Source organism: Copidosoma floridanum, unplaced genomic scaffold (genome assembly GCF_036245765.1).
Source record: "Copidosoma floridanum isolate Cflo_tuat_1 unplaced genomic scaffold, Cflo_Japanese_pri ptg000004l, whole genome shotgun sequence".
NCBI lineage: Eukaryota > Metazoa > Arthropoda > Insecta > Hymenoptera > Encyrtidae > Copidosoma > Copidosoma floridanum.
Window position 1 is genome coordinate 36,623,048 of NW_028321881.1, and position 26,249 is coordinate 36,649,296.

The 26,249-nt window shown below is 33.1% G+C and overlaps 1 protein-coding gene across 1 annotated transcript in view; it reads left to right on the top strand.

Moving 5' to 3' along the window:
- pHCl-1 (pH-sensitive chloride channel 1) overlaps positions 1–26,249 on the top strand; it is a 669,372-nt gene that overhangs the window by 530,938 nt on the left and 112,185 nt on the right. Inside the window, exon 11 of the mRNA XM_089598057.1 lies at positions 19,618–19,668. Within this exon, the coding sequence (XP_089454183.1) occupies positions 19,618–19,668 (51 nt within the window). The remainder of the gene's footprint in view (positions 1–19,617; positions 19,669–26,249) is intronic.

The following is a 26,249-nucleotide window of genomic DNA, read 5'->3' on the forward strand; positions in this document are numbered from 1 at the left end:
CATCAACTTCTACTTTATTTGTCTACGTATCACTAAGGCTAAATTAAACGATCGTTAACTTGGACATCTCCTGAAATCAATTTTAGGCGCAGAAAATGCTAACAAGGAATAAGTGACTCTCATCTTTATAGACCTAAGTAAGAAATATCATCAGTTTTCCTCGCTCCTATATTATGTTGTGAAATGTGCCAAAAACAGATTGTCCAAAACAACTTATTAAATACTACTAAGTAGCAGTGGAATTAATGATCTTGCTCATCCATTAATTAATTTAATAACTATACATAAAAAAAAAAAAAAACAGTCAAGCTACTCATCACTGGCGCTTGTTTGCTCAAAACCAAATTTATTTTCTATATAAAAACAAATGTATAGCTATGCTACTCATCACCGGTACTTGCTCACCTGAAAATTAATTTATTTTCCATAAAAACTAATCTATAGTTGGGCTACTTATCGCCGGCTCTTTCTTGCCCAAAGATAAATTCATTTTCCTCCTTTCGGGCGGAAAGTGAGGGCCGAAAGTACTTTCAGTGCCTATTTCACGGGCGGAAAGTGGAACCTCCCGCCCTAGGGCGAAAAGTACATTCCTGCCCTAGGGCGGAAAGTACATTCCCGCCCGCAAATAAGAAAAATTAGTAAATTTTGTAGTTGGTGCTGTACATTATCAATATGTTATATGCGACATCTATCAAATATCTTTCTTTATACATCTTCAGAACAAGACTTGATTATTTTATGAAATTCTATTATAAGTATATTTTGTGTATAATTTCTTAAGAAAAAATATAATATTACAATAAGGGAGTATTATATCTCTGATTGCCATTTTTTGATACTCATACTCTCATTCCACCAAGTTTTTTTTTTTTCGGGAGATTAGATTAATTTAATTTATTTTTTTTTTTCGGGAAATGGTTGTAAATTTTTTTTAATCGAACGATCAATTGATTTTTTGGACGAGGGGGGGGGCTTTGCCCCCCCTACCCCCCACCGGGGGCTCCGCCCCCTGGACCCCAGCCGGGGGCTTTGCCCCCTGGTCCCCCACCAGGGGCTGCCGCCCCTGGACCCCGCACAACCTTTGATGCGAACTTTCGTTTATTAACAATTAACTCTTACTTATTTTAAAAAATTCCCTACCTTACCGACTACTTTTTTAGACTTATTATTTTATAAAAATAAAATCATACTCAATTTTAAATAATTGATGCAAAATAAGCTTTGTGTACATTAGATAGACATTGAATAAATATTTTTCATTTTTAATCCTGTAGTTAAATTTCTATTGAAGTGATCATTAACCAGACAAAATACGTTCTCACTTTGCGCCCTTAAGGAGAAAAATAGGATACGCGACTCGGGCGGAGGCCTTCCCGCCCTTGAGCGCACTTTCCGCCCGCCGAAAGTACTCGGCGGGCGGAAAGTGCGCCCGCGGGCGGGAAGAAGCACTTTCCGCCCTAGTGGCGTAATATACTATTTCTATCAAAACCGAATTTATAGTTTGGCTACTCGTCACCAGTACTTGCTGGCTTATAAAATTCCTTTATTTATCCTAATAATGAGAGAAATATAAGCTATTCATCGCCGGCACTTGCTCGCCTGAAAATAAAATTATTTTCCATAGAAACTCTTCTACAGTAAGGCTACTTGTCGCCTGCATTTGCTCGTCTGAAAATCAATTTGTTTTCTATAAAAAATAATCTACACCTGGGCTACTCATAGCCGGTGCTTGCTCGCCTGAAAATTAACTTACTTTCTATAAGAAACTGATACACAGTTAAGCTACTCATTGCCAGTACTGGCTCACCTGAAAGTTAATTTATTTTCTATAAAAACTAAACTATAGTTGGGCTATTTATAGCCAGTGCTTGTTCGCTCAAATATAATTTCATTTCCTTTAAAAAAATAATACGTTGTTGGGCTACTCGTTGTCAGTAATCGGTCATCTAAAAATGAATTCATTCACCTTAAAAATACTAATCCGCAGTTAGGCTACATATCGCCAGCGCTTGATCGCTTAAAAATTCATTTACTTTCTATAAGAAACTGACAAACAGTTAAGCTACTCATCGGAAGGTCTTGCTTGCTTGGAAAATTAATTAATTTATTATACATAAAAAAAAAATTAAGCTACTCATCACCGGCGCTCACTCACCTTAAAACTAATTTACTTGCTGTAAGAAACTGACATATAGGAAAGCTACTCATTGCCAGTACTTACTCGCCTGAAAATTAATTTTTTTCCTTTTAAAACTAATCTATAATTAAGCTACTCATCGCCAGCACTTGTCACCTAAAAATGTATTTATTCACTATAAAAAATATTAATACGAAGTTAGGCTACTCATTCCAGCACTTGGTTGCTCAAGATTTGATTTAATTATAATACATTAAAAGAACTAAAAAATGTTTGCGCTTCTCTTCGCCGTCACTTGCTGGCCCAAGAATTTAACACCAGCATCTGTTTGTCTGAGAATTAATTTAATTAAATTCTAATGAGAACTAAAAATAAGGTGGGCTTCTTATCGCCAGTACTTTCTCGCCGAGAAATTGATTTAATTATTGTAAAGCTAAAAGGCAGTGGAGCTTTCCATTAGCAGGGTTTGTTTGTCTAAAAATTAATTTACTTACTATTAAAAATTAGGAACACAATCAATTGATCAACATTTTGTAATAGATTTTAGAATAAAAATATCATCAGCACAGCGTTTAGTCCTACTATACTTAAACTATTTTTATAATAACTTATATTTTTACTGTTAACTTCTACTACTACTCCTACAGCTAAATCTCTTAATAGAACTCAAACTACATTTGCTGATGAATAAGCAGAAAGTTTCAAACGCCGGTAACCTGCAAAAAAAACCAACACCAAAATTACAACCGCATGACGAATAGTCCAGCTATATAGAATGTGTTAATAAAAATACTACAAACATTTTTTCAAATAATTTGAAATACTTATAAATACAATTTTACTTGATTGTTATTAAATTTAAATTACATTCGTATATAATTAAGTAATTAAATTTTTTTTTAAGTTGTACATCAATTTTTTAAATAATAAATACAATTATGCTCAGGTCAACTGTTACTTTTACAACTGCTTTTACTACTACTACTATTACTGCTGTTAGTGTGGCAAGTACTCAAACAATGTTTGCCGCTGTATTAACAAAAAGTGTTGAACGCCTGTAAGCTGCAGAAAGAACCTACACCTAAAATACAACCGCAAAACGAATAGTACAGCTATGTAGAATGTTTTAATGAATATACTACAAACATTTTTCTAAATAATTTGAAATACTTATAACTACGATTTTTCTTAATCGTTATACAATTTAAACTAGATTTGTGTTTAATTAAATAATTGATTTTTCTTATAAAAGTGTACATCAATTTCTTAAATAATAAATACAACTACGCTCAGGTCAACTGTTACTTTAACAACTGCAATTACTACTACTACTACGGCTGTTAGTGTAACAAGTACTCAAACTGTATTTGCTGCTCTATGGCTAGAAAATGTGTTACTCTAGTAAACTGCAGATAATACTGACACCTTAAATATAAGTGCATAATAAGTGGTGCAGCTATTTGTACGTCAATTAGTCCTATTAAAAAAAAAAAAAAAAATTACGATTGCTTATGCTTAATGATAAATCTTATGAAATCAATTAACTGTAACTTACCTGTAGACATTATTTAAAATGTAATGACCTACTAAAATTATAGTTGAATTTTTTTGTATTCAAAGTACTTTGTTTTGAACATTGCATTATGATTTAAGAACTTTTGTTCCGGATATTTTACGTATTTTGTTGGAGATACTATAAATATCCGTTATAACAATTTTGAATACTTGTAACTACGATTTTTTATAATGATTATTATATTTGAATTATAATTGTGTTCAAATATTTAAACAACCTTTTTTTTATAACAGTGTGTTTTAATTTTTCAAATAATAACTTGTCCAGGTCTTCTGCTATTTCTACCTTCTACTGCTACTACAACTACTGATCTTTCCTTATTACTACTAGTTCTGCTTTAACTACTATTTCTGTAATTGCAACAACTAGTACAAGAATTACATTGGCTTCTGTACAAGCATAAAGTGTGTTTAGCCGGTAAGCTGCAGAAATACCCGACATATAAATTATAACCGCAGCATGTCACAGCTATTCGCGCAGTGTTTATTTCTACTGTATGTCCATTATTTATGTTATAAATTATACTTCTATTGCTACTTACTACCTCTACTACTGCTGTAAATGCAACTATTACTTAAACTAAAATTTGCTGCTGAATAAGCAAAAAATGTTAAACGCCAGTAGGCTGCAGAAAAAACTGGCACCTAAAATATAACCGCAGCATGAAAATCACAGCTATGTGCAGCGATTAATTCTATTATACTTAAACCATTTCTGTAATAACTAATATTTGTACTGTGACATCTACTACTACTAACTACTTCCACTACTGCCGTATCTGTAACTAGTACTTAAACTACACTTGTTGCTGCTGAATAAGCAGAAAGTGTTTAAGAAAGGTAAGCTGCAGAAAATACTGACACCTACAATATAAAACGCATGACGAGTAGTACAACTATTTTAATGTTGTTTAATACTATACCAAAAAAAATAATCTACTGCTACTACTACGTACGCTGAATAATGAATCTTATTAATTTGAATCACAGTTACTTACCTGTAAAAATTGTTTGATATATATTGATCAAATATAAGTGTAGTTACAATTTGTAGTATTCATAATACTTTGTTTCAAATATTGTATTTGACATGAAGTGATTAGATTTAAAAACTTTTGTTTTGTATTTTTCAAATGTTGAAACGAAAATATTTTAAATTTTCGTTAGAATAATTTGAGATACTTGCTACTACTGTATAATGGTTAGCTTATTTTAAATACAATTGTATTTAGTTACTTTAGTTATAATGTTCTTTGTTATGCAACTTTGGCTTTATTATTCAAATTATAAATAAATCTTTGCCCACATCTTTTGCTACTTCTACTACTACTACTGCGACAAATCGTTTTACTACTACTCCTACTTTTACAACTATTTCTGTAATTGCAACTCTAAAACTTTATTTGCTTCTGTACAAGCATAAAGTTTGTCATGCCAGTAAGATGCAGAAATACCCGACATATCAATTATAACCGCAGCATAAGTATCACATCTATTTGCACAGTGTTTCTTTCTACTGTACGTCAACTATTTTTATTATAAATTTTCTTCTACCACTAATTTTACTGCCTAATACTTGTACTACTACTTTTACTACTTACTCTGCAACCGAACTATATAGTACTTAAACTATATTTTCTGCTAAATCAGCGGAAAGTGCTTAATGCTGGTGACTTGCAACTGACACCTAAAATATTACCGCATAAGTAGTACAGATTTTCGTACAACAGTAAGTACTATAAAAAAAGTAAAATCTACCACTTCTGTTACGTTTTTGTGTCTAACATACTTTATATAAAATATCGTATTAGGATAAAAAAACTTTTGTTTCTTATGGTTAATATTTTTTAATAGAAATACTACAAACGTTTGTTGAAATTATTTTAAATACTTATAACTACGATGTTACACAGTCATTTATTTATTTAAATCATTTTGTATTTAATTAAATGAACGACAATGTTTAATTTAAAATAGTATTTTAATTTCTTAAATTATAAATAAAACTGCATCTTACTAGGTCTACTGCTACTAAGTACTTCTACTGCTGCTATTACTGTAACTGGTACTTCAACTGTATTTGTTACTGTATCAGCAGAAAATAAGTTAGCGTGGTGAGCCGCAGAAAAAACTGATGTCTCAAATGTACCTCCATGATGAATAGTACAGCTATTTGTGCGTCGTTTAGTACTATAAAAAAAAAAAAATTATTATTTCTACGTACACTAATTAATGAATCTTATATTTTTAAATAACAGTTACCTACCAGTATATAGCCATTATTTAAAATATATCAACTAAATACACTTCTATTTTTTTTTTATTGAAATTACTTTACTGGTTATATTGTATTATGATATAAAAACTTTTGTGTTGTATAGTTAAGATATTTTAATAAAAATAGGATAAATATTTGTCACAATAATTTGAAATACTTACGTAACATTGAAGTTACATATAACTATGATGTGACATAATTGTTTTTTTTTTATTTTTATTATAATTATATTTGAATAAATAAAAAATTTTTTTTTTATAAAAGTTTCTTTTAATCTTCTGTGTATTTCAAAACAACTGTGCCCAGGTTTACTGCTACTAACTACTACTACTACCACTGCTATAACTGCAACTTGTACTCAAATTATATTTGCTGCTGAATGAGCAGAAAGGGTTTAACGGCGGTAAGCTGCAGAAAATACTGACACCTATAATATGAACGCATGATAAGTAGTACAGCTATTTGTACGTCTTTTATAACTATAGAAGAAAAAATCCACCAATACTACTACTGTTACTACTTTTTCTGTATTATGAATTACAGTTATTTAAATTACACGCACTTACTGTATGGTTACAATAGTAGGGCTATTATAATACACAATTTTTTCGTTTACTAATTCTTTGATTTAGTTTTTTGAAATATTATTCTTATAATTTGAAAATTCAAGACCACAAAACAAGAAGTTAAAAATGGCATTGGATTCCTTGTTACAATGAGTTTTTTAGTAACCAGTATTATTTTTATTTTTATTACATTATAATCATTTCTATCATTTCTACTATCATAATTACTATTATAGTTATTTAATATATTTATTATTATTACTATTATTTTTATTTTTATTGATATTATCAGTATTATTACTGTTGTTGTTATTCTTGTTATTTTTTGTTATTATTATTATTATTATTATCATTGTTATTTAATTTTCATCATTGTTGTTATTATTACTATTATTATTATTATAGGTATTCTTAATGTTTTCATTATTATTGGCATTATTAATATTTCTATTATTGTTATTTATATTATTATTATTAATGCTATTATTTTTATTATAGACGTTTACTCATTTTTGTACTGAAATAGCAAGTTTAAAAATGACAAAACTATTTTTTATTATTCATAAAAATTTGAATTTAATTATGTGTTTTTAACGACACATTAGGTGTGTACACATCATATTTTAATATAACTTGCAACGGCTTTACTATCACTTAATTGTTTTTTTTTTTGTTCCAAAACTGTAATTTAAATTATGGCGCTTTAGGACGGGAACGGTTGGGACTTGGGAACTGGAATCGGAGATGCAAGGTGCTACCAACTTAAACCTTGCATCCTCGGAAAAAATATTCTGTCTCCGAGCGCTGAGGAGAAGCAATGTGTGCTTATACATGGGTATAGCTATATATATTTTGGCTGTCTCTTGCCTGAGCTATCAGCTCTCTTGGCTCTCGGCTCTTGCATGCATGTATACCTATATATGTTCTAAATGTGCTGTATTCCCTCAAAAAATATTTTGCTTTGAATGTTATTATGTCCAGTCAAATATTGCTTGTTAAATAGGTAAATATTGAATTCTTGTACAGCTAGATACAGCTAAATACTAAATTTCTATTTATTTAAAATGACAAATCAAGTAGTGATAACGTTAGTCCCTTTATGAAACCTTTCCAATAGAAATAAATAAATATTAAAATAGTCAGGAAAATTAGTGTTCTGTTTTAAGGTACTCAAACTTCAAATCAACTAATAATAGAGGAAAAACCAGAACTTGAACTTAAACCTTGGAGCTTTACCATGAACATACATCACTTTGATTGCATCGAGGGAAAGTATAGTCGAGGCAGCAAAGTGTTGCTACCACTCCTCTTGCACTGATCACTCCAGGGTTCAAATCTCAGTTACGGCATATTTTTCTTTTTACATTTGGTTTTTTTTATAATTTTTTTATTTCAATAGTACTAAGTATAAGATTTTTTTTAACAGTTGTATTTTATTTTCATGTTTACATTGCGTCAAAAATACTTTTAGGCAATTAATTAGTTGGGAGATTTCCTTAGATTCAAATTAGTTTTTGTAACATTATAATGCCAATAACTGGGTACGTGTTAATTAAAATATCATCCTCGTTTGGATGGATGCACAACTATATCATTGGTATATTGAAAAATTATTCAAAGGTAATGAAATTACTCCAAGTTATTCCACGCTGGTTAAAATATGATTAACACTTGTAAAGAGGATCGCACTTTTCATAACATGATTAACGATCACATTAAATGTCACTAAATAATTAATAAGACTATTAAGTATCGAAGATGATGAACAAAAACATTTTCTGGATGATTTTTTAATCAACAAATTGATAAAGTCGGGTGCCGCAGCACAAGCTCTCATAAAGAGAAGTGCTTCTCTGCTTTCGTTTTTTGAGAGACAATGCACAAAATTTTCATGGCCATTTCTGCTCTTGTTGCTTGCATATCAAATACATGAATTTATTCTGTATTTGTTAGTGTTCGTGATGAAGTAAAAAAAAAGTTATCTGTCACAGCACTCAGTTTTTTATCCCTTACATTATAGTGACAAACTTAGTCACGATATATGTATAAAATAGTATAAAAATAAAAATATTAACTGATTATTAAAAATATTGGGCATAGAAGATTGGTCAATAATATTTCCCGCTTAGATACATATAGTCATGCAAATAAACAGAATCGCTTGTAACTGCGCAACTACAATTTTATTACCCAATCCATGAACATTAATCAATTATAATACAAAGTGGTGTACATACCTCTCAGAGGTTAGGACACTGTAATATAAAAAAAAAAAAAAAATTATAATACAATTGCTCAGTTTTGTACCTGAATATTTGCCGACAAATCTTTTCTAAATTCAAATTGCGTCACGTTCGTTATTCTTATATTAAAGTTGAAGTAATTTTCCGATCATACGCCTTTATCATCGCGTACATTTGCAATGCCCAAGAGACCGTTTTACCTTTACTCTTGTACCTTTATTTATCAATGTACTAGAATTTCTACTTTAACTTTTGTCTCTATAAATATTGCTCTGCGAGCATAGTAAGTTAGTTAGCGCGCCACGGCGGCAGAGAAAGCTTCTCTCCGCTTGCCTTCACTTGAGCACATTTTCATAATTTAAGCACTGTAAATATATTGTATATATTTTTATTGCACATTTGCGTTACATTTATTTTCCGCCGTAAACCACTTCCACCTCTACACGACTGAACTGGATTGGGAGCAGCATAAAACCCCTTCCTTCGTGAACAACAATGTTGAGCTTTTTTAAAATTAACTTTTTATCCTTCGTTACTTCAGCATCAGCTAAGTTTTACTTTCTCTCGAGTCCTGAAGCTTCGTTATAAAAATTTTTTACTTTTAATCATAAGATGGTCAGAGTTTCGATAGCCTAGTTAGCTAAGACACTACGTGATTAATTTTGCCTCGACATTCTCGGGGTTCAAATCTTACTTGTTTGAAGTAAAAATTGTGGAACACCTCGCTGGTAGCCATACTGTAACCACGCTAGTATTTAACACTACTGCAAATTTCGTATACATATGTACAGCTGTAGGACGACTCTTAAGTTCGAAATGTTACAGGAATAAAATTAGAACATTGGAAAAACTACTTTTACAGCAGCCAATTCTTCATTGGATACTTTAAAACAACATTAGTCAATTGCCAATGATATAAAATCTCTGGAAACTTACTAACGCGGTTTTTTAGTTACAAATGAGAGATTTAGCTGCTTTAGAAGTAGTTTTTCCAATTTTTTAATTTTGGTTCTGGAACGTGCGAGCTTTAGAGTCATAAAAAAATTATCTAAGATGATTGGACGTAGATTTATAACACCATTTCGCAATATTTACAATGTTCTTTTGCCAAAATTTTCAACAAATGTGCATTTATAATGATTTTATACAAATGTATGATATGCATCAAAATAAAATACTTTTCTGACATAAGTGCTTATAACTATTATTTTACAAACGTTTACATTAAATAACTAATTAATAAGTATCTGTACGATTGTTTACATTCATAAGATTAATGAACGGCAATGCTTAATTGGAAATAATCAGTTATTTATCGTGCCCTCAGTGTGTTGATTAGTATTAAGTTGGGATAATAGCTTCGCACTGTTAACTTTTCAATCCATCTCAATAGTTTTTGCATAATTGTTTTAGAAATAAACAGAAAAGTATGCCGTGATCTTCAATTCATGTAGATTCTGTTCTTTTTTTTTTTTTTAATAAAAACTGGGTGTGTGCATTAATTTGTGTAAACAATGATTATAGCCTCACAATGTACGAAACGGTGTATTAATTCAATAGACAGAAGTGTGTAAGAAGTTTTTGAAAATCTACAATTTGATGTCGTAGTGTTTAAGTACGTCTCAAGAACTTTTAACCAACGTTTCACATTCAAGTATTAAGTACAAAAGATTGTACGAATAACTTATCAAAAGTACGTTACACCTCAGCTGTAATTTTCAATTTTATTTCTGAATATTGAAATAGTTCGACGACCTTTAAATCTCAAGGGTTCGTTACACTCAAAATTCAATGAGTTCTTGTGTACATACTAAAAATTAAATGAATGCTACATTCAAAATTTATCATACAAGATCTCATTTACTTTTAAATGCAACGAAGTCTTGGGACTTGAAGGTAATCAAACTATTTTAGTAGTCAGAAATAATATTTAAAAATAATAGATGACAGTCACGCTTTGGTGCAACGTACTATCGATAAATCATCATCTGTACAATCTTTTGTTTAATATTTGAATATGGAACGCTGGGTAGATATTTTTGAGACGTACTTAAACACTACGACACTACATTGTAGATTTTAAAAAACTTCTTACACACCTCTATCTATTGAATTTATACACCGTTTTGTAAATTGTCAGGCTCAAATCATTGTTTATATAAACTAAGGTAGACGCCGACAAAAAAAAAAAAAAAACTGCATGACGTGAGTGTCACTGCATAATTTTCTGATGATTTCCAAAATAATTACACAAATACTAGTAAGATCGATTGAAAAGTGAACAGCGTGAAGCTATTATCCCAACTTATGCAACGTACAACGCAGTAAAACCGTTTTTATATTTATTTTGTTAGCTGTACAAAGATGATTTCTCGGAAGAAAAATTATTGTTAAGCGTCAAACACAATTATAAAATAATACTTAACTACTTATCAGTCTTAAAAAGTTCTCATAATATAAGAAAAAAAAAATTATATGAATATATATATGTAGGAAGTTGCAGATACTTTTAGTATTTTTTATCTATTTTGAACAATTTTTAATTTCTTATTTTTAGTAGCATAAGTATTGTTTTGTTCATTCCATCTACCATTATCATGATCACTCGTTTTTCTATAAATTTTGACCGATAATAATTTTTGTAAAGCAAAAGCCCTGTGTGCGTAACATTTATGTTTTTTATCAAACCATTCAGGAAATACGTCATTTGTATATTTTTCAACAATTTCGGTTGAAGATAGGAACAATTTTCTTTGATACCAAACACTTGCGTGACGATTGTTAGAAGCATGTAATTGACAGCTACTAATTTTAACAAAGTAATGTTAACAAACTGGCTCTTGTTAAATAACTTATTTTTGGTAAATTTGGATCTGAATGGGAATCCTCTCATTTTTCTAAATATATTTAAGTATTTTATAAGTTTTTTGTCAGTGGTTTCGACATCATTTTTTCGCAATCACAACATTTATTATTCATCAACGATGCTTTGCACACGTAACCACTTAGAAAAGCAATTGAATTTTGTTCAAACAGTTGTTTGGCTTCAAAATCAGGCATTTCTGTACAATCGATTGGTACAAATGATAGCATCATTTCAGCCATGTTTAATAGTTTATTAATTTGAAGAAGTTTTACAACTAAATTTTAGTTCTGTTTTCGTATCTGTAATATGACTAGTGTTTATGGTACTACTGGCATTTACGATTTTGTTTTGTTGTTCAAATCTTTCAAAGCTTAAGTAACCTTCATTTATCTTAACTTCTCCAAAATTAAAAAAAATCAGTTTTCCAGAAGGATACACATGACATCACTCGCTTGTTTTGTTACGCTCGAGATCTCTTCAGATAGCACATTGTCACTATTTTCAACATCATTTTGTCCGCAAACCATACCATCAACCCTAGAATCAACAGGCACATCAATGTTCATCAATGTGCCAGCAGTATCGTCTATGGATGCTTCAGGCATATTAACTGCTGTGAGAGTTGATTATCGAGGTTGATTTTCAGTTTGTTCGCATGATAATGTCTCCTTTAGCTGTCGCTTCTGTTCAATTTGATGTTGTGTCATGTAATTTTCATACACGATTTTTGCTTCAGGTGCCTGCCAGTGAATTGGAGTTGAATTTCGTAGCAAGCGTACAATTTAAACGTGACCATTTTTTACGAAATCAGCATTGTTAAAATGTCTATTACATATTCCGGCTGACCGCTTTGATGATGCTGACCAATGTTTGATTTTGGCACCTATTTTTAATTTATAGTAATTGTAGCCTGTGTAGTTTTGTTAATGTGTATATCCATATATATAATGACATCCTACTAATGCAAAATACTTTTGCAACAAAAGCTTGACGTGACTGTGGTTAAAAAGAGTTTATGGCATGGTAATCTTCGTTAACCAGAGACCTTATAAGGTAATAATATAAGTTAAGTAACAGTGGTACCAGTTGCATTTAAATCTGCAAAGTAAAAAAAAAAACCAAAAATCCCCAAAAAGAGTACGTCCAGTGCTCAAAATTAAATGAAAATCGAGTATATTGTAGTTTATGGTATACTGAACAATATGCAGTAAGTCCGATTTCAAAATTAACTACTGACAATCTCATTGCATTATTGTTAATTTGAAATTTGAATTGTTTAAAATTTTTGTCTTGTTGAAGATATTACGATGAAACTTTATGGAATCAATAGGTGTAGACAATACCTTTAATAGTTCCTGAATTTTACATTTTTAAGATAATAAACAAAAAAGTTATTAAAAAACTCATTGTTACGCCCCTTATTTTTGTCAAATGTGATACTAATACTACAGACTTGCAATAAACTGCACGTTGTTGCTTTTATTTTCTAATGAATTGAAAAAAATGTTTTCTGTGGGATCGATGGTAGCCGAGATACGGCATTTTCATTTTTTCGCTGCAGCGGTTGCCCTAATTATTATTTTGACTTCAGACCGTACCCATTCCCTTCTTGAAGATTTTTTCTTTTAAAGAAACTTTTTTCCCGATTCATTTTATCAATTCCTTTGCTGTAAACAAAAGATTAATTGCCGCCACCGCCTGCTACAAGCCAATCGCACTGAGCGTACCACTCGCACCCGAGCTGACCCAAAGCGCCCACTCTACTATGTGAACGCCACGCCACTGCGTGAAATTGTCAGTTGCAAAATTAATTGATATTAAAAAAAACCACTGACGAATATCTAGAAAAATGTTTTCGTAGGTAATTTTTCCTTAGATTTACGGTGGCGCTATTTATTTTTACGTGCATCGTCTCTGAAACGCCGAAAATACATATTTTCAAGAACACTTACCAAAAATTAAGCTTCCTAGACCTGTTAACAATATTTGCTTACTTTTCTAGACAGCTGTATCAGTTTTTGTTTATTACCATCATCCAGAAAACATTTTTGTTTATCATCTTCGATACTTAATAGTCTTATTGATTATTTAGTGACATTTAATGTGATCGTTAATCATGTTATGAAAAGTGCGATCCTCTTTACAAATGTTAATCATATTTTAACCAGCGTGAAATAACTTAGAGTAATTTCATTACCTTTGAATAATTTTTCAATATACCAATGATATAGTTGTGCATCCATCCAAACGAGGAGGATATGTTAATTAACACGTTCCCCATTAATTGGCATTATAATGTTACAAAAACTAATTTGAATCTAAGAAAATCTCCCAACTAATTAATTGCCTAAAAGTATTTTTGACACAATGTAAACATGAAAATAAAATACAAATGTTAAAAAAAATCTCATACTTAGTACTATTGAAATAAAAAAATTATAAAAAAAACCAAATGTAAAAAGAAAAATATGCCGTAACTGAGATTTGAACCCTGGAGTGATCAGTGCAAGAGGAGTGGTAGCAACACTTTGCTGCCTCGACTATACTTTCCCTCGATGCAATCAAAGTGATGTATGTTCATGGTAAAGCTCCAAGGTTTAAGTTCAAGTTCTGGTTTTTCCTCTATTATTAGTTGATTTGAAGTTTGAGTACCTTAAAACAGAACACTAATTTTCCTGACTATTTTAATATTTATTTATTTCTATTGGAAAGGTTTCATAAAGGGACTAACGTTATCACTACTTGATTTGTCGTTTTAAATAAATAGAAATTTAGTATTTAGCTGTATCTAGCTGTACAAGAATTCAATATTTACCTATTTAACAAGCAATATTTGACTGGACATAATAACATTCAATGCAAAATATTTTTTGAGGGAATACAGCACATTTAGAACATATATAGGTATACATGCATGCAAGAGGTGCGAGCTACAGCGATCACCGAGAGTCGAGAAACCCGAGAGCTCAGGCAGGAGACAGCCAAAACATGTAGGGAAAGGTGGGGCGGAATGGGTGATAAATTGTTTGAAGCTGTTTATTAAATAAATAAACCAAGTTTTAAACATGAGAAATGCATAATTGCGTTGTGAAGTATTTTAAAAATCAAATTGATAAGCTTTTGTGGTATAAAAATCAATTACAATCAAATGAAACGTTGTTAAAGGTTAGAGTGTCAAGAAACCCATTCCGCCTCAGATGTGGGGCAGAATGTGTGAGACGATGGGGCAGGATGAGCGCGTGTATTTTATATGGAAGAAACATCAGCCGTATTTATTTAGGAAATATACGTTCTTGGACTGTATTTAACTAAGAAAAATTGAGTTTATATTAAACTAAACATTAGTCATGTTTTTTAAGCATTTATTCAAAAAAAGAGTGTTACAGCACAATTACATTTTAAATTAATGACACATTTATGTTCGATCACAGCATCAAGTTTACTTTTCTTATCACAAGTTTTATTAAACAGTTACTTATATGTACTTAAAACGAAACTTATTTTATTTATTACTCAATAGTTAACGATTTTTATTATGTAATAATACTATTTATTTTTGGTTAACCAAAATTTCTAAAAATATGAGAAATAAAAAATATTCACGTGTGCGCTATAATTTTTTGGCATCATTTTTTTGATCCAGGAACACAGTAGTATTGAACATTTGGACCTATCCCAGATTGCAACTGCATTTGTTCAATACAAGAATTATTTTGTATCTGTAACATTTGGTTTATAGGAAACATGTGATTGTCATACTGTAAAATAATTATTTCAGAATTCTGAATATCACTTGCTCTTATCATCTGAGTATTTTTAGTAATACTTGTTTTGACTTTTTTTCTCTTTAATGCGGAGTTGTTGCAATTAGCATTTTTTTTTTTATTTTTTGATTTCGCTGCAACCAATTCATTTTCGTATTCTGCAGTTGTTATGATGGCAGATTTCCCTGTCACAGATTTCCTTTTGTTTTCCTATACAATTAATACATTTATGAGTTTTATTAAATATTTACTTATGTTCCATTTTATATTTATTTTACCTGAATTGTCTTTTGTGTGCTTTCTGATCTGTTTTGAAAATATTCACTGAGTTCTTTATTTAAGCAATTCTCCATACTTTTTAATATTTTTCTTTTTAATTTAGTAGCTTCAGGGCATAGGACATAATCTTGTTCAGTTCTAAGAGTTTTTTCTATCAAATTTGATGAATTCACAGAGTTTATGAGACTAGCATTTTGTTTTGGAATTTCTTAAGATGAAATTTCTTCCAAATTTTGAGATGTTATCCCAGGAATATTATGTGACAAGTCTCTGTCAACTAGAGAAGGTTCTAAAGTACCTGTATTGGTAGTCAAAGAAACTACATTGTTATTGGATTGAGTTACAGGCTCCAGTGTGTCAAGTAGTCGACTAGTTCTTGAAGTAGAAAATTCAACTTGTGTATTTTGCGACTGCTGTGTCACTGTAGAATGTAGGTTTTCGTTAAGATTCGGGATATCTACTTAAAAATTACGAAAATTTTAATATTTGCATTAAAAAATTACATAAAATAAAGAAGAAGTTCTTACTTGGTTCGATCAAACATGAATCAGCTTCACTAGCATTGGAATTTGAAGACACAAAATCTGAATCCTTGAAAACGTCCGGATTAAATGGAAAAATACCCGTTTTTTTAAATCCATTTACTGCTGTTTCCATACATGAAACTTACACAAAAGCAGGTGTAAACAAAGAAAAAATATCCTTTAATCCTATAGTGCTGTACGGATGAGCTCTCATCCATTTGGTTATTTCTGCAGAGTAGTAATTACTGAGAGGCTTCATGTAAGATACATCCAAAGGTTGTAATCGATGCGTACAGTGCGGGGGAAAGCAGAGCATAACAACCCCATTGTCTTGTGCTAATTTTATTGCATTCAAATTCTTCACGTGCTTTACGTGGCCATCTAAGAGTAACAAGACTGGATCATTTTTACTCGCTTTAGTAAAATCTATAAATCGTTGCAACCATCTAATGAACACTGCTTCCTCCATCCATCCACTCCCATTAAACTCAGTCCAAGCATCTTGCTGTTTGCCTTCCAAGTATCTTGGATTCTCTTTTTTCCTTGGAAATATGAGTAACGGTGGCATGTATTGTCCAGCGGCAGAGAAACAAATACAAGCCGTTACCGTTGTACCTCGTTCTGCAGATACCTTCGTTCCAACTTGGCGCTTGCCTTTTAATGCGACGACTCGAAGGTTTGTTTTAGGATTACAAGAGACTCCCGTCTCATCCACATTCCATATATTCTGTGCCTCAAAGTGATTTTCATGGTACACACTTTCTAACAATCTAAAAAAAGTACTTACACTTTCTTTATTAAAACCTGTTGCTCTGGCTGCAGATGTAGGTTCTGGTTTTCTCAAAGTAAGTTGAGGATTTGGTTTTAAAAACCTGAGGAACCAGTCTTTACCAGCCAACTTGGAATCAGCATTAAATGTATGACTTAATTTTAAACTGTCAGCATAAATATAAGCTAAACGACGAACTTCCAATGCAGTAAACCCGTGCAATCTGGCTTCATTTTTTAAAATTTCATCGCAAAGGTATTTTTCTTGCTCAGTAGTGAATACAGATTGAAACTTTGCACCTGTAATTTAATAAATATATGAAAATCAGAGTAACTTGTTGTTTGTTTACAATCTGCATAACCTCAAATTTTTTTCCTTGAGAGAAACAGTATAAATATATACTATCACTTAAATTTAATTTAGTATTTACATACCTGGGTTAACAATGATTGCCTTAACATCACCAGATGTTTTAAACTTAATATAATGTCTTCGTAAAGTTTCGCGAGGTATACCAAACTTTACAGAAGCGCATTCGACTTTTTTACCATTCTGTACGGCATGTATTGCTCTTCGTAGATTTTCGACAGACCATGAGTGTCTGTCAGATTTAAGTTTGTAATTTTGAACCATTTAGGTTTAACTTATAACTAAACAAAAACTTAAAACTACAACGTTGTTTATACCTACACCCTACAATTCACTAATCGGTCGTAGCCGTCTGATGACTGAACTTCCTCAATCCACCCCATCCGTTTCACCCATTCCGCCCCTTTCGTGACTTTTTTTTAATTTGGTGATTTTTAATTGAAAAGGAATGAAATTACATTTTTAAAAGCACGTTATTAACTGTAAATAGTTAAGTTATCCATAACACGCATTAAGACCCACAGAAGCTTAATTTGTAATACTTTTTAAAACAAATAAAGTTGGTATAAAAATTTTTTTTTATACCCATAATTTAATTCAATAAATACTTTTTTTTTTTTTACGATTACCCTACTTTTTCTTGTATCATTTAATTATATTTCTTTATGAGTGTAGAAAAAAGTTTTGGGACTACTTGTTGAGTAAATTTCTTTACTTTATAAGCATTACCCATATTCCCCGACCACCCATTCCGCCACACCTTCCCCTAAAGCTAAACCCATGTATACGCTCACATTGCTTCCCCCACTATGAAGTACCTATCGTACGCACATTTTGGTCTTTCCCTCCGCTGCTGAAAACGTGTGTATAGTTCGACTGATCTGCCATGACGGTGCGCTTAAATCAGTGGAAAAAAAGCGACACACTCTCTACCATAGGCACTGGCAATCTTCCTACTAATCTCTGCGCTAAAGACCTCAATTTACACACGCGATTTACAACTCGTGCTGCGCACTCGCGCAAGTGCGTGTGTACGTCGAGATCTTTAGTATTCTACGCTCACGATGTGCCGAAAAGTTGTATACACCACTCGTGCGAGAGGTTAGGTGATTGACAAATGTGTGCGTCAATCACATTTCTCGTGCACTAGTATCGTAATGTATTATCATATTCTTTGGTACAATTGAAACAAGAAATTTATCAAAATCCACACACGTACCTTCACCCCACATTTGCTGGTTTATGTGTAAATCAGTATTAGCAGGGTGCATTGATTGTCTCAAACACATCCCAGCTATTATTCATCTAACTCGCTGTACCGATGTTTTAATAACCAACAGTGGCTTTACCCGATTAGCTGGACAGGTGTTGGCTTTCCTTCGAAAAGGAAGCTCCTGGAGGTCCAGACATCACCAGAAAAATCGTCAATTTGTTTTGAAAACATGTGATGTAAAATTAATATCACTTAACATAAGTAAAATGGAAATTCTGTATTATTTTTTGTTTGAATAGAATACATCTAAAAAGAACATAAATAGTTTAATGAGTCTTAACTTTTTAGACTCTATAAATAAACTCGTGAGATAAAATTTGTAAATTACAATGGAAACTAACAAAATTTTCTTTTTATTTTGATAGCCCCATATATCTGTAAGTTCTAGCTGTTGATAATTTATGTAACATTTCTTCGTCTGAAAACCATATGTTATTTTTAATATTCATAGTATTATCTTATGTAGATAGGAATATACACATGGCATCTTTTAAAACGAAATTTATTTCCTTTTTATTAAGTTTTCAAAATTACTGTTACGTTTGGACATAGGTTATTCTAACTTTGATTATTTTTTTAGACACTCCTAAAATATTATCAAAAATATATGAAAACACTAAACTATATATATGAAATAATCTGAAAAGTGCTTGTTTCTTAAGATGGTTACTTTGTAATTTGTTATGGCTTTATTTGTTAAAATGTATTGGGTTTATTTAATACGTTAAGTAATTTATTGAAGAACGTTCTTATTTAATTTTTACTTAATTATTAGTTAGTTTAATATAAAATACAGGTGCGACAAATATGAGCAGGTTATTTTTTGATAAAAAAATTATCGATAGACGGGTTGAGTATATACAAGAAATTTTACATACAAATACATTATCAATCAAAAATCAGATAGGAAAAAGCATATCGTTGGTGAAATTTTGGTGAGTAAGCATTTTTGTTTGGTGTCTGTGATGTTGCAGCGGCTTCCAGCAGTAATCGACAGGATAGGAGTTATGTTGGCCAGCCCTTTGGTAAGGCACCCACTCATAATCATTTTTTTCTATGTACATCCATTTTTTATCTGTCTATCTTTTTCAATCTTCTTTAAAACTTTTTTTATCATCTCATTTTTTGCAATGATAGTACACTGTCGTTATTTTCAACTCTCTTTCTCTTTTTATGCACGTGTGTATTTGTGTGTGTGTGGAGTCTGCGTGTTCGTGAGTGTGTGTGTGTGTGTGCGTTTATATTTATCAGATGCTCACGCATGCATGCGCACACACATAACTTTTTGACTTTAAATCTTCAATACTTTAATGTGTTTAGCACGCCTTTTTAGTATAGTTTTATAAGGTAATTAGTGTAAATAAGAGATTAAAGTTAAAAATTATTACTGTGCATTATTTCTTCTTATTGTACTAAGTATCAATACACATGATTGTTTTGTATTCATTATATATTTTTTTAACTATTATTTCAATTTAATCAAACTTTTGTATTGAACGTTACAAGATACTTAATATCTATAAAAATAATAATAATCTGAAATTATAAACTCAACTTTATGTAGAATATCAAGCTGTTCAACGTATCAAACTGATTTGAACTTGTGCACTGTTTTTCAATTATTTTATAAACAAGGACTTCCAAGGATAAATAATTAAAAACGTACCGGTAAATTTTACCGGTGCATCCAAATAAGAAATTAAAAAATTTAATTTTTACTCTTGAGAGTGCAAAAAAATGCAATGACTTAAAAGACTGAGTACAAGAACATAAGCTTTAATATTGATTATTTTATTATGAATTTTTATTCAGTCAACGAGTAGTCGAAGTGAAGACAGCCTCACTAACTAAATGAATTATCCTATGGAAATAATATTCTATAAAAACTATGGGCATCTTAGTTTAGAGAATAAAATTCTGGTTTTTCTCCACAATATTTTTGATACTCCTCCACAGTCTGAAAGTTAAAAAGAAAATAAAATGGCAACACGTGCTAACAAAAAAGTTTTTTTTTTTTTTACTGTATTTAAAATCAGTTAACAGTATTAAGACTCGTGTTTTATGTCATTACATTTCAAATATAGCAAACAACTTTTTCTTAAAGTTGAAAAACAGTAAAAAAATGTTTTTCCTAGAAGAAAGTGACCCGGCGCGCTGCGCGTGAGTACGTCAATATCATAAAGGCTCCCCTCTAGAGAGTTACAAGGCGACTGTTGGTCATGATCTCGATGCTGGCCAGGACGATCGTTAGTTCTTCGTAGGTCAGGTGTTTGGAACAGATGGTTCAATGAAAGTGACCTTTTACCCATTTGACGCCAGCTTTCCACAGACCGTCAAAGTGGGTGCACGGGGTGGAATAAAATGCCAAGTCATCCCATGCTCAGTAACACAATTGAAAACGATATGCTAGTTGAATTCTACACTTTGGAGCATATTACGTAGCTCTTGGTCAGTGTGGCGCTACAGAAGCAGGTCCCATTGTCTCTCCATATCTCTGAGGAGCTTCCTTGGTGGCTGCAGAATTCAGTGAGAGCTCTCAGGAACGAGTCAGTGATGAGGTCACCAACAAGCTCTAAGTATATAGCTTTCGTGACCATGCAGACAAAAACGGTGATATGATCTTTAGTTGTTTATATGCCACATCCTGGAGTGACTAGCACATTAAATGGCCCAGCATAATCGACTTATCTGCGAGAGAAAGCCCAAGCTGGGAGTGGTTCGGGTGGCTTGTAGGGGTGTCATAAATTTAGTGGATCTGTGAACAAGACACCGCACACAGGGGAGGCATCGTCGTTCACGTACCTTGATGAGACGGGAGACACAAAGAATCCAGGCGTACTTAGCAACTTATGCACTTATGATGCAGGCTCTACTGCAAAAAACTTGTTTATAAGCCCATGCAACGACAAGATTGGCGAGACTGCGTAATCGGCTCAGGATTGGAGATTGCTTTTTATTATAACTCAGCAAAGAAAGCTGCAGGTGGTCTCCTACTTAAAACATTTCATATTCTTCAAGAAATGGGGCCAGCGGGTGGAGCAGGTGTCTTACAGGAAGTACACTGCTAGTCTTTAGGCACTCAATGTCCATCTGGAAATGTAACTGTTGGCTGAGATGAACGAAGACAAAGTAGGTGACGTTGTAGTCCTGAGCTTGGAGAGGAGAGAGTACTGGGTCTTGCCTGAGAGTCTGTTGGACCCAACGTCATAGACGGGCCAGAAAGTGAAAGAAACGATTCAAAAAGGAGAACCGCTGGAACATAGGTTGGCGCTCACGTTGCATAGCACAACAGATCGGCTTGGGCCTTTTGGTGGGCAGTTTATTGGGTAACGATAGACTGGCCATGGTTCTGGTGGATCGCTTAGCCAGCTTGGCCTATCCCACCAAGTACGATGAAGAGCTAGGGTTAATAAGCTGTCTCCTCGGGACACAACGTCTACTGGATTGATAACAATTCTCTCATGTCACGAGATATGAACTAAAAGAATCCCCTGAATTTCAGCACCATAGATGTCCACCAGAGAATTTTTCACAGGCTTAGCTGCACATATTCTCGATAGCTAGCATCGGCAAAGACGTGCAATTGCATTCAGGATGGTGATTCAGTGGCAATCCAGTGTGGGATTACCAAGTGTCGGACGTGATGTAATTGTGCTACGAAAGTATCCCACTGACTAACTATCACCGAAGAAACAGGTTCATTCCAGTAGTAGTGAGCACCTTACAGATCGTGTACGAGAAACTTGGCAATAAAAACAGAAGAGGTGAGCCATGCAAGACTGGCCAGGATTGCCCGCTTAACGAGAGGTATAGACGTCAGTGTAGGTGGTATAAAGTGGCATTAGTCAGCCTCGGGTTATGCTGAGCTCGCTGACCTCCAATGCTGCACTATTGCTAACTCTTCCTTAGACAGGAGTCTTCAGGCATGTCATTGAGCAGTTCTGAATGATTTGCGATCTACTTCTGCAGTGAGAGCACATCCACTTGTAAGAGACTAACAATCTGATCGCAATGACAGTGGGCTATGTCGATGCCATTGGCACCTGATAAGATGACACCCACGTATCGGTCTCTCCTGATGGTGGTGGAAGCTTCAGGCCAGGCATGGCCCCCGTCCTCGAATGGCTGTTAAAGCACGTGAAGTGAGAAATACGGTGTGCCCGATGTCTCCTAGATAACATGGAGCAGTTAATAGTGCCAGGGTACCTAGATTGCGTCCATGCTCTAGACAATACGCTGCAGATCCACGTCTCTCTGGTCCACTCAAATCTGTCTAAACATCATATGGATATCGGTGCAGAAAGAGATTTGAGGCCTGCACCATTGAGTGAGCACATTACAGAGAGCTGCCTGCAGCTTAGGGCCCGTGTATAACGTGTGGTTTAAGCTGTGGCACATAGAAGTGAGTTTGGATGCATTGAAGATAACGCGACGCTGTTTCTGACGGTCTCTTACCTGCCGGATGCCATGGTGCAGCATATAGGTGATTGAGTGCGACGAGTCTTGCAGTTTGGTCAGGGTCAATATACGAAAATGGCCGTATTTTTTGTATTCCTCCCTGAAGCTTCGACATTTGACACCCATCGTTGAGTCCCTTTCCAGGCGTCAATGAAGATGTTGCAATAAAGAGAGTGCACTTATTAAGCTGACCCCAAGAGTCCGTTGAGTTGGAGAGGTAAACAGACGCAGTACCTGACATCTTCCGCATTAGTGCTGAGTAAAGATCTACTTACACTTCTCATCCTCGGACAAACGAAGCTGAGTCTTGGGCACGTCCTTTAGCTCCCAGAATCTTAAACGAAGTGATGCAAGCTATAAGTGCCAGGCTGGTGCAGGCTCGTCTTGAGTTTCCAGGCAAGAGACGATTAACATGGTTGACAACCTGTTAGAGGCTTGTCAGCCATGTGGAGTGAAAATCCGCCCAATTATTGTGGACTGAGCCATAAGTTCTTTTAGGTGGGTTACGCCTGGCAGGAGAATTCAGTGGTGGACGTCCACTCCCAGTAGGATATTAACTCGACCTAAGCTCTCAAATTTTGGGTCAGTGACAAGCTTCAGATGAAGACAATGATGGTGAAATTTTATTTTAGAACCAAGGTCTTGGACAACCACCTACGAAAGAATTTTTCTATTCTCTTGTACCATAGTTTCCCTCTGTTTTAAAACTATTGGAAATTCTATAAAAAAAAATAGGTGCCCCATCGGACCTTATTTAACCACTCTTGATACTTCTTTCTACTGCTACTTTTTTCGTGTTAAAGTAGTCTGTTTGATTGAAAAAAAAACGTTTTTTACATTTAAAACTAGCAAGCAAGTGTATTACAAAATGTAACTTTGCAATAACTATTATTTCATAGGTAGCAAACGCTGCCCGCAGAATTACTCAGGACACAACTTACATGATCAGTGATGACTATGACATGTGATTTGTCAGTGACCAACAAAATAAATAGTTCATTCTAACCTTCATAGTGTTTAATAAAAGCCAAAGATTTTTACTTGCTTATAAGTTATTTCACAACCAGTCTTGAACCTTCATCATCCTTGAAAACCACGAGTTAACTCACCTGCGATAATCTCCAAATACATTAAGCCACACAAGTATATATTAATACTCATTGAATTTCTTACACAATCAAAGCTAACTTGTGTCTAGATAAGATTGCCTCCAAAGAATCAGAGCATGCTGAATAATTAAAGTGTCAAAGTATAGTACCTCTAAAATTTTGGAAAATCCTTTTTCATTTTTTTAATAGTCTATAGCAGGGTTTAAGTAGCGACAACTTTTAATATTAACCGTGTATAAGGAATGTGCCTGTACCACGTGACACAGCAATATATATGCCTACTAGACGAAAAGAAGTACAGACCTTATGGGAGAAATAAGGTTTTTACTTTTTTTGTGGTAGAAAACGTGATGTACTCGAAAAGTTGTTGGACTTCATATTTTTAACATTATGAGAGTATGGTTGTTATTTTTTTCATCGTTTGTTAAGATAGTTGGCTCCCTCGAGAAGATGAAGGGAAGCCCGTGTATGTGCATAAGGCGCCGTAGAAGAGTCTTCTACATCTAGGTATCTAGTTTCTTACGTTATTAATCAAATATCCTAAATACTTTTTTTATCAGAGATAACAAATAAGTAGTAAATGTCATAGTCAATCTAATCTACTATTGATGATAGTGTGCTATGAATTTTTGAAATTAAAGATTTTAATGAAATAGCATTAAAATACAAAGTCAGATTAAGATATTTACCAAGTTTTAGATCAAAATTTTAAGTAGAACGACTTCTAGAAGTTATTTTGTGAAAAGATATATTGCCACGAAAGAAGTCAAGCTGATGGCAGATAGTGTACTCAGTGCGTCCTTCCGCATGAATGTAGCATACGAGCTAAAAACAAATTTGTTTACGTTAGTGCAAATATCTCTATAACTACAGACGTGATTTTGTTGAAACTTTGCACGTGTATCAATGAAACTGTAATAAATAGCATATCAATTTTTTAAAATATTCTTCTTGCTACATCGTAATAGGCATTTTTCTACAAATTTTTAATAACTTACATTTGAGCCCACGTTGACGACGACGAAAACGGCAAACTTCATGAATTTTTTTCTTAAAATCTGTAGTCACGATTGTGTACAAATTTGGTTACAACATCCATACAATATTTCTTTACAAAATTTTTTTTTTTTTTTTTTGAAACATTTCCATCGTTAAATACCCCCTTAACTGCTTGAACACCAAACACAGTGTTTTGAAGCTACTGAGTTCAGTTAACGATATATTTAGTTACTTGTTTCTGCTGCTGCTGCTGCCACCATTGCGCCTACTCAGAGGTTAACATACAGCTCAATTTTAAGTTTAACTGTACTACGTATTTTCAAATAGATATTTTTGGCTTTATTGAACGATCTTATTCCAAGGAAAAAATTACAACTTGGCACTCACAATGTTAAAAATAAAAACTTCAATAACTTTTTGTGTTCAATACTTTTTTCACTACAAAAAAAAATCAAAACTCTATTTCTCTCATTAGCCCTGTACTAATTTTTCTCTAGTAGTGGTATATCTTTCTATATTAGATAGTGATTTTGGAAGGTCATGCCACAAAGCTCTCACCACCTCTTCACCGTACTCCACTTCTTTCAGCTCCCCTCTAAATGAGGTAAAATTCTATTTGTTTTTACCTTATTTTTATTGGGTTGTATTTCTGTTCAGCCCCCACTCCATCACTCACCACCCCCCTCAGCCCCCCTAGATTTTAAAAAGCCCCCTCAGCCCTCCCCTCATAATCTTCCCTTATCCTATAATTCTATCGGTTTTTACCTTATTTCTATTGGGTTGAATTTTAAATTACCCACCTCCACCTCCCCAACCCCTCTCACTGTTATATAACCTTGTGACCAGATAGCCCAATAAGCTCTTCTCATTTTAAATAACTATCTCCAGCCACTCTTCAGCTGTATTTCTTAATGACTTATAGTGTGTAGGATATCATGTCATTTTAAGTTCAACTACTTTTTCCACCCCCCCCCCCTCAGACTTTCCTACACTCTTTCAAAAGACGACCTCAGCTTCTTCATAATTTTTAAGCACATTGT